The sequence below is a fragment of the Trichoderma evansii genome, assembly GCF_050947405.1.
Source record: "Trichoderma evansii strain SZMC 28006 chromosome Unknown GGI43scaffold_25, whole genome shotgun sequence".
NCBI classification, from domain to species: domain Eukaryota; kingdom Fungi; phylum Ascomycota; class Sordariomycetes; order Hypocreales; family Hypocreaceae; genus Trichoderma; species Trichoderma evansii.
In genome coordinates, this window is record NW_028145181.1 from 113,513 (window position 1) to 127,437 (window position 13,925).

At 49.9% G+C, this 13,925-nt stretch overlaps 7 protein-coding genes and 1 non-coding gene across 8 annotated transcripts; 4 read left to right on the plus strand and 4 right to left on the minus strand.

The window, feature by feature from the left end:
- Positions 1–95: 95 nt before the first annotated feature.
- GGI43DRAFT_212532 (S-adenosyl-L-methionine-dependent methyltransferase) lies at positions 96–2,327 on the minus strand. Its single transcript, XM_083200233.1, has 9 exons — positions 1,998–2,327; positions 1,869–1,901; positions 1,689–1,797; positions 1,452–1,595; positions 1,347–1,390; positions 1,248–1,285; positions 1,054–1,194; positions 558–977; positions 96–479 (listed from the first exon to the last, which is right to left on the minus strand). Exons 1-9 carry the CDS (start codon positions 2,061–2,063, stop codon positions 434–436), a joined length of 1,041 nt encoding a protein of 346 aa, XP_083056639.1. The 5' UTR covers positions 2,064–2,327; the 3' UTR covers positions 96–433.
- Positions 2,328–4,975: 2,648 nt separating this feature from the next.
- On the plus strand, positions 4,976–5,512 carry GGI43DRAFT_212602 (uncharacterized protein). The gene has a single exon (XM_083200235.1). It carries the CDS (start codon positions 5,126–5,128, stop codon positions 5,423–5,425), a length of 300 nt encoding a protein of 99 aa, XP_083056640.1. The 5' UTR covers positions 4,976–5,125; the 3' UTR covers positions 5,426–5,512.
- GGI43DRAFT_212603 (uncharacterized protein) lies at positions 5,513–5,924 on the plus strand. Its single transcript, XM_083200236.1, has one exon. The coding sequence runs from the start codon at positions 5,600–5,602 to the stop codon at positions 5,822–5,824; it is 225 nt and encodes a 74-aa protein (XP_083056641.1). The 5' UTR covers positions 5,513–5,599; the 3' UTR covers positions 5,825–5,924.
- Positions 5,925–7,015: 1,091 nt separating this feature from the next.
- On the minus strand, positions 7,016–8,600 carry GGI43DRAFT_415366 (uncharacterized protein). Its single transcript, XM_083207142.1, has 2 exons — positions 7,657–8,600; positions 7,016–7,520 (listed from the first exon to the last, which is right to left on the minus strand). The coding sequence occupies exons 1-2, from the start codon at positions 8,473–8,475 to the stop codon at positions 7,194–7,196; spliced, it is 1,146 nt and encodes a 381-aa protein (XP_083056642.1). The 5' UTR covers positions 8,476–8,600; the 3' UTR covers positions 7,016–7,193.
- A 2-nt stretch (positions 8,601–8,602) lies between these two features.
- Positions 8,603–9,415, plus strand: GGI43DRAFT_212620 (putative MFS transporter). Its single transcript, XM_083200237.1, has 2 exons — positions 8,603–8,854; positions 8,921–9,415. Exons 1-2 carry the CDS (start codon positions 8,791–8,793, stop codon positions 9,319–9,321), a joined length of 465 nt encoding a protein of 154 aa, XP_083056643.1. The 5' UTR covers positions 8,603–8,790; the 3' UTR covers positions 9,322–9,415.
- A 96-nt stretch (positions 9,416–9,511) lies between these two features.
- On the minus strand, positions 9,512–11,271 carry GGI43DRAFT_212630 (3-deoxy-7-phosphoheptulonate synthase ARO4). The gene is made up of 3 exons (XM_083200238.1): positions 11,076–11,271; positions 10,071–10,850; positions 9,512–10,010 (listed from the first exon to the last, which is right to left on the minus strand). The coding sequence occupies exons 1-3, from the start codon at positions 11,116–11,118 to the stop codon at positions 9,703–9,705; spliced, it is 1,131 nt and encodes a 376-aa protein (XP_083056644.1). The 5' UTR covers positions 11,119–11,271; the 3' UTR covers positions 9,512–9,702.
- Positions 11,272–13,001: 1,730 nt separating this feature from the next.
- Positions 13,002–13,075, plus strand: GGI43DRAFT_t192. The gene has a single exon. It is a non-coding gene; the product is annotated as a tRNA-Asn (tRNA).
- An 80-nt stretch (positions 13,076–13,155) lies between these two features.
- GGI43DRAFT_415373 (uncharacterized protein) lies at positions 13,156–13,881 on the minus strand. Its single transcript, XM_083207143.1, has one exon. The coding sequence runs from the start codon at positions 13,664–13,666 to the stop codon at positions 13,457–13,459; it is 210 nt and encodes a 69-aa protein (XP_083056645.1). The 5' UTR covers positions 13,667–13,881; the 3' UTR covers positions 13,156–13,456.
- Between the last annotated feature and the right edge of the window lie 44 nt (positions 13,882–13,925).

A 13,925-nucleotide genomic window follows, 5' to 3' on the forward strand; every position in this document is an offset into this window, starting at 1 on the left:
AAGCCGTATGCCATTTCGAGTCTTGCAAGTCCTATTGGCGAATGGTGTGCCAACAGGGCCCCATGCAGCGTCTCGGCCTTTGTTCATCCGTTTTCATCCGGAAATGTCCTGATGCTGAGTTCCCTGAGCCCTCGACAGTATTTATGGGGCAACCAGAGTAGCGGTGGAGCGGTGAAGGCAACTGGCGATGTCTTTACCGCCAATGAAGTCTTCTAATTCGGCATATCGCGGTCGTTTAAGCGTAATATCGGGGTATTAGTGTATGTAACTGCATTTTCCTTGACAGCGGTATCTTCGAGTGATCTTTTCTGTTATTCCGATATCAATGCAACATTTCCAAAGATTAGTCGACGTAGGCACCCCTGTCGCCATACGCATCGAACCGACGTCAGTGAAAATCGCTAAAAGGGCAAGCCAAAAAGGTGTCCATCAACTATTGGCCCGTTGGCCTCATGGGCTTACGAGCGTACACAACGTAGCTATTGGCCGTTAGTAAGCTTCTCCTCGAGCCTAAAGCCATGCATGCATTAGACGATTTTACCAACAGGTGTACTTACTAAGGCCAGTAGGCATGAACGCCCAGATCTCGCAATTCCTTCCGTAGCATAGCAGAAATCACCAAAATCTCCTCTTCCGTCCAGCCCAGGCTCTTTTGGAATAATCGCATAGTCATGCCCTCAAGATGATTCATCAAGTTATGTTGTTCCCACGCTCCAATAAGCTTCAAGCGCTGGTCCTTAGCCCAGGGCGTACATGGCATCTTGTACACTTCTTCCGTCACGCATTCGAATCCGCGTTCTTCAAACCACTGTTTAAATCGTGTGGGATCATCCACTGGAGTGCCGTATCTTTCGCATGCCGTCTTGGTGAGATTCGCCCAGTTCCGAAATGTACTCTCATCAGATAATGTGCCGTCGTCGCAATGTAGCATTCCGGTATGGCATTGAAATTCAATCCACCCACCAGGTTTTAGATGCCTATGAAATTGTCAGTTCTCTGGGAGGGAAATGAGAATGCCAAGGCAATGCCTAGTTTGAGGGGAACGCGTAGTACCTGTATGCTTGGTCGATTAGTCTAGGGAAATTTCGTACTGATAAGACCAAATCGCGAGAGAATATGAAGTCAGCGCTGTCTGATTTCCACGTCCAGTTTTGTTCGATGTCGTCGAGCTCGAACTGGCAGTTTGGCGGTACCCTTCAAACTCATCAGCATTCTGATACTCTTTGCAGCTCCAGTCTCATACGTACCATTGTGGTTGTGTAGGGGCTATATCAACACCAACAACCTAAATAAATCCATGTTAATATCCAGATTCATGTCAAGTCGATTTGGATTAAGAATCTTACCTGTGCTCCGGGGTAATCATCGGCGACCTCAACACACCATATGCCTAAATGAATGAGAACATCAGCAAGTGCCGAGATGGCATCCCTAGTTTCGAGTTGAATTACCTGTACCGCATCCTAGATCCAGGATCCTCTGGGGGTTCTCGCCAATCGGTGATAGAAAGCGTCGCTGCTTCAAGAGAGCGTAATATTTGGTGTGGCACAAATCCATGCGATCCAACTCTTGGTCATCCATAGGAAGTCCATACTCTGAAAGGAGGAGACTGTGTTAGTACAAGATTTGGGGCTAGCGAGCAGCAAGTAGCAAACTTGAAGTCCGAGAACAGCTTGGAGACTACATACCTTCTTTGCCATAGGCAGCGTACACGCGCTGGCCTTCTCCCACAACACCATGAAGGATAGACGAGGTAACAGAAGTCAGCGAAGACTGGAAGCTTCCGATGTCGTTACCCTAGTCAAGTTAGAAGTAGTCCCAACACCAACAAACTAAACTCATGAAAGCGCATTTGATAAGCCACTCACTTCGTCGAAATCTTCCGGTGGCGACACCGCAGACTGTGTCGAGCGCATTGTGTTAGCAGTTGAGTTGAACAGCGTATCGTCCATAGGCGGCATAACAGCAAACAGGCGACCTAGACTTGTCGTACACACCTCATCAGGGGGGATCATTCCGGACGGTTCTGTCATTACAGCTAATGAAGGCCGTCTGTCGTCCATGCTACTCAAAGCCAAGAGGTAGCCCTCTGGCAAATTGCTCTCCGCCTCCGTAACTAGAATGAGAGGTTTCGGCTTGGGCTGATACACAGTAAGAGCCCTCCTCTCCTTTCGCTTGCCCCCTTTGATGGAAACCCCAGGTCCGTCGGGTTGTCGTCAGCCAGAGTTGCGTTTTGGCCGAAGTTGACAAATCGTGTGGGAGGCCCGATCGCGGGTTGCAGAGTACTGTTGTAGTATCAAGCTGAGTTGTGGAGGGGGGAAGCGACACTGGTAGAGCACGGAGTATCTAGATGCAACAGCCCATGCGAGTCGACAGAGAGTGTGGCGTCCCTTAGTTTAGTTTTTAATTTTCTTTAATCCTCGTCAACAATTCGTGGGAGCTGCAGTGGGAAAGGCGACGGTCCGTTGTGTTTCCGAACATAAGGTTTCGCCCAGCCAGACGTCAGTCTCAACAGGTTAGAGAGAGAGAACAGAAAACGCTAGCCGATCTGCCCGAGGAGGGAAAAGGTTCAAAAGCTGGCACCCTGAAACAATGCGGACCGGAAACGCCGCCCAGCCTCTCTCTCCTCTCACAATTCAGTTCACAGGAGCACATGCGAGCACACGAAAGAGCGGCCGGGGACAGCGCTGGTTGAGCTGGGGGCACGCTATTACAGTACAGAATACGTACTCCGTGCCAGGCGAGAGAAGCCGTCGACTGGGGGCAATGGCTGGAGGGGATGAAAAGACAGTGAGATCCTCTTCTCGCCGAAGATTATCACCCTAGTCGTGTCCACTTCGTCTAGGGCCCGAAGCGGTCGTGGCGGATTGTCTGGACGGCCGAGTCAGGCGTGAGTTATTAGCCGCTTTTTGCGCCCAGGAGAGAATGCAGAACCAACAAGCTACAAGACGATAGAAGAGAGGAGGAACACAAAAGGAAGAGGCGAGGAGAGGGCTGGCAGAAGAACCAACAACTCGGAGACGGCTCGGAGTGGAGGGGAGATGTCGCGATGCCCAAGATAATACGGGCTCAGGTACGAACCGAGTACAGTAGGTATTAGGCACGCATCAGCCTCGAGCTCAGCACGCAAATAATGCCCTACAAGAGCTGCTTAATTCATACATAATACGGCCTGCGAGGGCTCTCTGTACATGGATGGATGGAGGTGGCATCGCCGTCGTTGGCCTTTCCTCGATCAGTCTTACTACGCACACCTAGCGAGGACCACGCACTCAGCGAATGGATCAGCCCAAGCCTGCATCTGCAGGTTCTATTCTTGTACCTGTACGAAGCAGAGGCACCCGTGTCTTCTACCTGGTCTCGTACTCGCCATAGCTGCGCCGTCTGCTTGACTTTCCTGCATCGCGAGCTGCTGGGTCCCGCTGTCGAGGTCGCATACGAGTGCTTGTTCCAGTAATGCATCCGTGGCTGCGAGTTAGAAGACAATGGAATCCGCCTCCGCACCAGTCCAGATATACGATATACGGCCGCCTTGTCCAGGATAAACAGCCACTCTGGGGGGGTCCATGAAAGGAGAGGCCTGGCCTTGACAGCTTCAAGATTAAGGTGGTCCAGGCTTTGGCCGGCTGTCGATGTTTGACGCAGCTAAGAATACACCGTTTCGGCGTGCTAACTCGTTCCAGGCAGCACTCGAAAGATGGTGAGTGAGCCATTAAGTGTGAAGTGCCGAGTACCACCTTGCTTCGGAATCGGAACCTAGAGATGTTGGTTCCTGGTACCTACAGCGGTTCCCTGGCTATTATGGCATGATTAAGTACAAGTACAAATTCTATATGCCTGTAGGAAGTACCTGCTGGTACTGCTACTAAGATAGCTCCCGTCTGATACTACAATGCCGTTATTTGTACGTGTACGGTAGTTCGCAATCATCCTTCGTAGTGCCTTTACTTGCAAGCCGATCCGCTTCAACTCTCATCTCTCATCTCTCATCTCTTGCACAAGAACCCATGATTGTACTCTGTGGTACAAATACATGTTGCTCAGAAGTCAAGCACAGAGCTGCATGTCTCTCTCCTAGGTACGGTAGGGCTAGCTGCGTGACGGGCTAGATTTTCAGCTGCCACCGTGACTGGCTGGGTAAAACGGCAGCGGCACGAGAAGCAACCAACTGAGCGCTGCAGCACGCGGCCATCCAAGCTCTCAAGCCCGTTATAGCGCTTTGCCGCCCCGCCCCGGAGGCTAAACGCCTAGCGCTCTGTGGGGCTTGCCAGGTGCTAAAGTGCCCTGTACGGAGCACTCTACGGACAATTTTAGGTAGGTCCCGCGAAAAAGAAAGCACTGGCCAACAACAGCTTCAATGCTGTCCAGACTTGGCACAGACATCAAACACATATGCCTCGACATCGATCATCACTCTTCAGCAACCTTGGAAGCAACCGTTGCATATCTTTGAACCCCTCCAAGACCCCAGAGCATGTCTATGTACAGGTAGTGTTGCTACTACCAGTAAGCCATAAAAGCTATGCCATGCACGGGGTATTGGCGGGATTAGTGTGCAGAACTCTGACAGGTAGCAGATCATTGTCCATGACCACAGGATTCTACAAACGCCCTGCATTCTGGTCATTCTCTTCGTTAGAGCCTCGTTTCGGTGCGTCCTTGGCCGAAGAGAAGCTTGACCAACGTAGAGTTTTGGGCGGGTCGAGATTCAGTTCACAGACGGCTCCTCCGCCTCGTTTGGTAGCACTTTGCCTGCCTCGGGCTTCTTGATAGGCCAGATGCACAGCCAGAGAGCGGTGTACACGCCGGTGCATTCAACCGCTAAGCTGTTGTTTATCCAAACCTTAGAGCCCAGCAGCTTCAATCCAGCCAATGCCCATGTCCTGATCGCCATGGCTTAGCCTTGCCGTTATCGCCGATGACCAAAATTGTGGACGTCTGCCCGCAATGGAACGTCTTGGCCTAGATGGAGGAGGGCTTTTTATTGGAGAGAATTACGCAAGCGTCGTTGGCCCTACGGAGTATTTGTACGAACAGTAGTGCTACTACTTCGTACTCGTCCTGCTATTCGCGCAAATGGGTGTGCATTGCCGTTGGCCATGTGAAGCGCTCTGCATGTTGACACATGCAGCGCAGGCACAAAAGGCTCCAATTCGGCCACGTACAAGTACTATACTTCCTACGGGCAGAGCCGGTAGTGTCTGTACGGGAATACTACCATGATACTTTGTACTCCTTCTTGCACGGAGTTCACATCCATCCATGCTACGATGCAGGGAATGCTGAAGACGGCCCTACCCGCGTCTTACACCTCGGCAGTCTGCTGACCCTGTCATTGCTGCAAGTATTCTCGCTGCTTCTTGACCGAGGGAAATACCTCTGCTACAAATTCAAAGTAGAATCGACAAATCTTCGTCGCCAATAACGCCCACTGCCAAATCTGTGGTCCGTCGATGGCGCAACCCTTCCCACGTGGCCGTAAATTGCCGAGCCTCTTGCGGACGATTTTGTGTGGCATCTCCAGTTCTACAAACTACTCGTACTTACTGATATCAGTAGTCATTCTCCGTTCACACCACGGCTCTATATACACCGAGTCATGGGGCTTCATATGCGCTGCGACGTGAGTGCCGTCGCATCCATTCTTTTAGTTCAGTCTACTGTTAGCAGCAGTAGCAGCATTCGCTGCTTGCACATGCGAAGGCTATGGAATAAATGCTTTGGCGCCGAGTCTAGCTTCGTGGATGACATCTTCATGCGTATCGTATGTCAAAATGCCAAAAACCTTCGTGGATCCTTCCATGAACAGGGATTAAGCGACTAGGACAACCCAGCGATAAGGTAGGACCTGGCGCAACATTCACTCGATTCGGTGCCCCTGCACACTCTCTCCATGCGGAGTTACAATGCTACAGCAAAAACCTTGTACGAGTACGGTGCAGGACAACCAGTACAGTATAGCATCAGCATTTTGAGAAGAGACCTCGCAAAACCTCATCCACCAACAAACAACCAGGGTCAAGATGCAAGATCCCGCTGCTGGCACCAGGCCTTACCCGCACGAATCCGCCAAGTTACTAGAAAAGACGCGAGAGGGCCTCCATAAACTCGTTGTCGCTACGCTTTCAGCTAGTGTTGCCCTCTCGCCGTTTGATGTCCGATATTGCGTATTAATTACCATGTAGATTTGGCATGAGTAATTTTCCGGCTGTCTTTTTTGGGAAGTTCGCTAATACCGCAGATAAATAAAACAGATCAACCCTGTGTCTTAGATTATTTCTTCTTTTTTTTTCTCTCTCTCTCTTTTCCCCTTTCTGACGACTTGCGTATTCATTTTGAGAACCGAGAAGCGAGGACCGAGCAGCGAAATAGGGCACAAGCATACGCAACCCGGGACGAGCGGCGTATGACAATTTCCTAAACGCCTAAAAGCCGCGATTCTCGGGCACTGCAACGCCCGGAAATTGCTCCAGGTTTTAGCAATCCATAGTTTATGTAGGTTGTAGTATCTCGATGCTCTGGCGTAGCTTTGAGATTGTCACAAGTTCCCACTTCAAACGGCATGCTCGATGTCACCTTATCAAACAATTAGTACTACTGCCCTCTCCGGGTAAGATACCTTAGTAACCAATAGGATATTGGATAAGTCAATACGCCAGCGTTACATGTACGCCCATTTTCGCTTGAAACAGCCAAAACAATAGTTGTTGAGTAATAAAGCGGGTATTAAAAAAAATAGTTGAGGCAGCAGAATGTCTATGTGCATGGAGTATTATACGACGAAGAAATTTGAGGACAAGTAAGAGAAGTGTTGTAAAGCAAGTCAAATCGCTACTATTATGCACGCATTATTATTTGGTTCCAAGTGCCAATGATTTTCTCAACTTCCATTCTTTTTGATATCCTCTTGAGTGGGTAATAGTTTAGAACCATTGACGATATCGTGTAAGTGACAGAAGACAGGACGTCCATTCTATGTCCTTTCAATACGGCTTACAACTATACCAACACAATGATGCATAATTTGTGAAAAGGCTTCCTATATGTAATTTCCTTTTCCATTATTTACTGTTGTACATGGTGTATATTCGTACACTTTTTGTCTTTTTTCGCCGCTGCCACCGCCCGCTACAACCGCCAATCCTCTATTTTTCCATCTCGTCTCTATCCCATTGCGTGAATCATGTGCATCATCAAATCTTTCCCGTCAGCCAGTCTCTCTCCTTGTTCCTGCCTGCGTTTCCATAGCCCGTCACTGGCAAGTCGCGCTTCTTCAGCTCCTCCTCAATGACCTTCCAGCGTCCCACAGAGACTTCCTTGTCGATGGGCCCGATCTTTCGGTCATGCAGACTGACATTGGTCAGCTCGTTGAAGGCATTGCGCTTCTCGAGCACTTGAGCTAGTTTCAGTGGCTTGGGATCCCGGCCTGCGAGGGTCAGGATATGCTTCGTGGTGTTGGCGGCGGCGAGCTTGGCGTCTGGGATGAGGGTTCCGGTGAGCTGGTAGAGACGCTTGCGGATCTATATAAATAAGTTAGCCATGATGCTTAACATTATCATTGCCCAGACTCAATGAATAGCGGATGCACATAATGCATCCTCATAGTTATCATGGAGCATATGATTGAGCCTTCATCTCCATAAAAGAGTGACATACCGCAAATCTTAATGAGTTGTCCAACGCAATGTTCTTCCATGAGGAATCCCATGACTTGATCATCTCCTTGGCCTCTTCAACAGAAATCTTTTCTGTAGCCTCGGCCTCTGGCAATTCGCTCGTCAAAGTCTCAACAACAGATGAAGCATTTCCTTTCAAAGTAGCCTTGCCATCCTGCACCTCGACCTGCAGGGCCAATGCCTGCTCCAGCTCCTCCCTAGACCCTCCCTCTGACCACTTCTTCGTAGCCCATTCTGAGAAGACTCCGGTCTGTTGTAACGCCAGTGCTTCGACGACGGCTCGTCGTAGATAGACCTCCAAGACCTCTTTCTCCACAACCTTTTCAGAGCTACCGAATCCCTTGAATACACTCTCTTCTCCCCAGTGTCCAGGCTGCTCCCACCATGTGCTCAGCGCCCCAATCTCCTCCAGGCCCTCTCCTTCAGTAGCAGGCACATATGTAGGGTCAGACGCCTGCAGTTCCTTCTCGGTAGGAGCCTCGCTCCGCCTATACGGCAGAGTCAGACGAGTGTCTCGCACGGCTGCGGGCGTCTTGTCCTGTCGGGGTCGGCTCTCAAGCGCCTCCTCTGGCAGGTTCGACATCGTCTCGGGCTCCATCCTCTGCGTGTAAGGATCAGCAGGGCCGGGCGCCTCGCCCTTCCAGAGCTTTCCTCGGATCCATTCGGTGTTCTTGCCCTGCGAGGGGCTGGTCGTCGAGATGGCGCGGGCAGCGGCGAAAGACGGTCTGTTTGCGGCGCATTGTGACGGCAAGGACAATTGCAGAGACTGGAGTCTCCGCATCCTCGTTATTCGTGCCATTGGTAAAGTATGTGCTGGGAAAGCCTGTATATAGTTCCCCCAAAACGTCGTCTGATTTTTCTGATAAGCGGTTTTAGAGACTGGACTGCAACTTTTCCTTGTAGAACGTGGGGCTAAAGTGTGGCGGTTACAGACCAACCAAAGCGCAGGACGTTTAAGAGGGCCCACCTTCGCGACCAGCCTCGCAGCCACCATTTGGCAGAGCTACTACTTCTACTTCTACCTCGAAGATGCAGTGAATGTCAGCTTCCACCAATTCATCGCAACCGTCGCTCTCTCTAGGTGCATCGGCCCGCAAATGCGCCCAGAATCGCCATGGCGCGAATTCATCTCCTCGTGCTCCTCCTTGCCGCATTCATAGCTCTAGCCTCCGCCTCCTGTAAGTGAATAGCTCGCCGCGCAGTTCTACCTATCGACAGCACAAGTTCTGACTGTTTGCCATCAGCCGCGCAGAAATTCTGCAAATGCACATGCTTTAAGAACAGCACCATCATTCCGCTCGGTCCGCAGCACCAGTCCGACAGCCGGTCTATCCTCTTCGACACATCCTTCTCTCCCCAAGACCATGTCCCCCGATCAGCGACGTCGTCATGCTCCGAGTGTACCAAGGCATTCTGCTTGAGTCAAGGGATAGCCTTCTGCAAGGACGCGGAAGAAGACGACGTTGTGACCATGTGCTTCCAGCGCGATAGCAACAAGGACAAGATCATTGTTTGGGGATTCATCTTTGGGACGCTGGGGCTGCTGGGCTGGGCTGCATTCAAGAGAGTGCTGGAATGGAGAGAAGCTCGATCAATAGCACGGCCAGGCGCCAATTATGCAGCTGCAGGCAGTAGTACTCGATAGTATATAAGTTTAAATGCGACAATTTACAGTGCAAAAGGGTCATGGACATTTGGTTATTCATCATAAGCAACGAACTCGACGCATTCAGGCTCCCGATGCGCAAATGTTGCTCGTAAATCAATGCTAATATTCTAAAAAGGCTTTTGTATGCCATTGCAACTATGGCTGAAGATGACATATACTTTTGATGGTTCCTTCAATGCGCCAATTTTGTTCCTTGCACTTGAACGCACTTCCTAAGACCTTAATTTGGCCAAGGATAAAGCCAGCTGCAGCTCGCATAGGCTTTGGGGGTTGTGATACCTCGAAATCAGCAACTCACCCCTGTTTTTTTTTTCCTCCGATTTCTAATTTGAACTACTCCATACGACACCAGTTGATTTAATCCTCCTCCAAAGTGCTGACCTTGGCCTCTTCACTGGGCACACCAGAGTTGACCTTTCTTCTGGCGCGAACGGAAGAAGCAAGGTCCTCCAGAACTGTGATGGTGTGCTCCCAGTCGATGCAGGCATCGGTGATACTGACGCCACGCTTCAGACCGGCAGGTCCCTCAGCAGGAACTTTCTGGTTGCCCGCACCGATGTTGGACTCGATCATGACACCAACAATGGCGCGCTCACCTTCCCTAACCTGGTCGGCGATGACCTTGGCAACCTTGGGCTGGTTGTTGTGGTCCTTCTGGGAGTTGCCTATGGTCCCATTAGTCAACCTATTCAACTTAATACATCCAAATGCAATTCAAGACTTACCATGAGAGCAGTCAACCATGATGGCCAATTTCTGGCCCTTGTCCGTCAGCATCTTCTTAGCTGCCTGAACGCTGTCCTTGTCGAAGTTGGGGCCCTTGCTTCCACCTCTCAGGATAACGAAGCCGTGCTCGTTGCCCTTGGTGCGGGTAATGGCAGCGAGACCCTGTTTTGTGACACCCATGAAGTGGTGCTTGGCGGCGGCAGCGCCAATGGCGTCAATAGCAACGCCAAGGCTGCCATCAGTTCCATTCTTGAAACCGATGGGGAAAGACAGACCGGAGGCAAGCTCACGGTGAAGCTGGGACTCGGTTGTTCGGGCACCGATGGCGCCAACAGAGATGCAGTCGGCAAGGAACTGAGGGGAGATGGTGTCAAGCATCTCAGTGGCAATGGGCATGCCATTGGAGGTCAGGTCGACGAAGAGCTTGCGGGAAACGCGCAGGCCCTTGTTGATCTGGAAAGAAGAGTCGATATCGGGGTCGTTGATCAGGCCCTTCCAGCCGACGGTTGTGCGAGGCTTCTCGAGGTAGGCGCGCATGACGATGCAGAGATCGCCAGAGAGCTTCTCGGAGAGCTGCTTGAGACGGCCAGCGTACTCGTGGGCAGCTTCGGGGTCGTGGATGGAGCAGGGTCCGACAACAACCAGTAGTCTGTCATCCTGGCCCATCACGATCTTGGCAGCATCTGTTCGGCCCTTGAGAATGGTCTCGGCGGCAGTGGCGGTCATGGGGATCTCAGAGATCAACAGAGCCGGGGGGATCAAAGGATCCTGACCCAGGACTAGAAAACGTCTGTTAGCATATCATGTTATGCTTGCTGGTGGCACGAATCGCTCTGTGCGCGGAGAGTCATGGCCAAGCTGCCCAATTGCGCAAAGAGCTCTTGGTAATAGCATCGGCGCAACATGTGTTGAGCGACCAAAGGCGCCTTGCAAGCTCCAGCCGGCCGGGACGACTGGATGAAGCTCTCGCAGATTGGAGTAATTGACATTTCACTTATACGTACTTCTGGTGTCATCTGTGGTGATGGTTGCGTCAACGCCAGGCATTTTGTCGTTGGTAATGTTGCAGTGTATTGTGTAAGATGCAAAAGGAAAAAAAATTAGAGATTTGGCTTTAAGGTGGGGTGTTTTGCGATGTCGGGAGTGAGCGAGATGCAATTGTCACTACACAAGCTGCTGAACGGGGTATAATATTTGAGTGGCAATGAGGCCAATGTTCAGCGGGATGTATTTGAAGAAGGAGGATTTGATATAAACCAGAGAATATTTCTAGAAGAAAAACCGTCCAAGATAAATACCATCGCACGGGTGTCCAATGAGTCAGATTTACCCAGAGACAGGTATCTCGGAGCCATGCTGCCTTGCTACCGGCCGTGCTTCGGAGGAGTGGAGTGGTGGATGCCGCGACACAAGAAAAGAGAGGGTCCATCCACAATAGCATGGATGTATGTACGTCAGTTTAGCTCCGGGAGTGGTCAATCGATGGCTTGCAATTGGACCAGCGGTTTGCGAGTTATCTCAGCCTCTGGCAACAAAGTTTTTTTTGCTTTTTTTCCTTAGGGTATTTTTCTGTGATGGCTCCACGAGTCTAAAAAACCACAGCTAGCCAGACTAGATGTGCGACTAAATGCTGTTTAGAGCATAGCTGCAAAATTAATGGTATTGTTTTTTTCTTGTCATTTTCTGTTTCTGGCTTAATTGCCTTAGCTGCTATTTTGGCTCTATTTTGCTTCTTATTCTTACGGCTTTTGTGCTTGGCTCTCTCGCAATGGGTCTCTTTACTAACACGGTTATCGATGCTGATCAAGCATCCAGCATCCAGCACCCGTCATATACCTACATGTACATTCGAGCAGTATACTGCTTGGTAGGTAGTAAGCTGACGACGCTGCATGGGAGGACACACCTTCCGCTCTCGGTCCAGATCTTGCGGCGATGATGCATCCCACTCTAGATGGACGAGCCCTGCCTTTGCGAGGTGTTTTCGGCCGTACGGCGGGCCAGCCCGTAACCATCCAGTGCATTAAGTACATGTAGAGAGGTGTGAAGGTGTGATCAGGCAACAGGGCATTACTGGGTAATGTGTAAAGCACCAAACCCTCTCGTAAGCATTCCTACAGGCTGTAATACTCGTAAGCTGGAGTTGATTTGCTTCTGATAGTGGCATTGCTTTCGAGTGGATTGCTGTCAGCAGCGGGAAGCGGAAACATGGGAGCTAATTGATCACCACACAAATATCCATGTTGATGTCGCTCAGCGGGTTTTATGATCCGGCGCCTGCAGGATCTTCAAAAGACGGTCAGCATTCTATGCTGACTGCTGCCCTTTTTTGCATATAGTGATACTAGCATTGCTACCGTTTCGAGATTTCTATTGTTCCTTTACGTGGATTAGATTCTTACATGTGGGCAAGAATCTACGATTTGCCTGGCGGCTAAGCTTGGGACATAAAACGTTTTCTTACCCTGCAGCATGCATGTCAGTTCCAAATTCTCCGCGTTACATGGCAGCAGTAGTATACTGATCTAAGATGATAAAAAAAATTGATTTTATTAAGCGATAAAATAGCAGGCTTTTATAGTCCATTTGCTATATTCGATCTATCCCTTGTACTCGTCATTATTTGGCAACATCCTTGCCAGTATGATGAGTTATTGTGATTCATACTACATAGTGTCTTTGTCTAAAAGGTACAAGTTGGGTATAGCGTATTCGGGATTCCCTCTAAGAGGATATAAAATTAGGAATCTGCTATGCGCAGAATAAAAAAAATTGAAAACATTATACCCAGCGATAGGTTATTCGCATAAAATGCACGTGTTGACGGACACCTTTATTTCTTCTGATTCAACATCTGAAGTGGGATATTTCCTTTCCATCTTGCCAGTGTTTGGCTTATAAATATCTTTAGAAGGCGACGAATCATCAATTCCTCTGTGGCGCAATTGGCTAGCGCGTCTGACTGTTAATCAGGAGGTTGGAAGTTCGAGCCTTCCCGGAGGAGATTGGATAAGACTTGGTCTTTCATTTTTGCCGATTGATATTTCAAGTCTTCTTTTTTTCTTTTTCTTTTTCTCCTTCTTCGTCAAATTACACGTGATGGTCAATGGGTGTTGCAAGGCTAGACTATCTCATCAAGGCGTTGCCTATGGAACAAAAAAGTAGAGGCGCTGCAGCCCCAACTGCCACACCGCTTCTACGATGCGAGATAGACGCAAAGGTACTGCTAAGTGCTGCAGACACAATTGGGCTTGGGTGCACCTCTATTAAACAGAAGTACCACTGTATGGAGTACGCCTCTCGTTAAGTGCATCTGACGCAACTTGGGATGAAAGCCGAGAGGACCCTATTTCCCCAGGTTGGAGAGCAGATCGTGCAGATCAGGTTACACACTGATTCCGCTAGCACTGCGAACGGCATTTTGCCTATAGAGATAGTATGTAGAGGATGAAGCAGCAGTGAAACAAGTGCCAAGGGAACTCAGCCACAAGGTGACGAAAAAGAAGAGCAAAAAAAGGAAAAAAGAAAAGAAAAACAAGAGGAAATGGAAGAAAAAGATGAAAATAGCAAAGGCATATATCTCTTGGCTGTGCATCTTTACTCGAGCTCAAAATCGAACATTGCTGTTACTCGTATACATGTTTGCTGACTGAGCGATTGCCGGCTGCGCGCGCAGGAATGGGGTGCATAGTGGGGTTAGACACTCACTTACAGAGGGCTGGGCCTCTCTCGGCAGCTCAAGCACCGATACTGGAGCGCCGCTGTACCGAGCATACGAGCACTAGCTGAAGCGCACCGGTGCCTTGCTATCTTATCTTTTCTTCGCCAGTAACTTCTCCGCGCCCAGGTCAAAG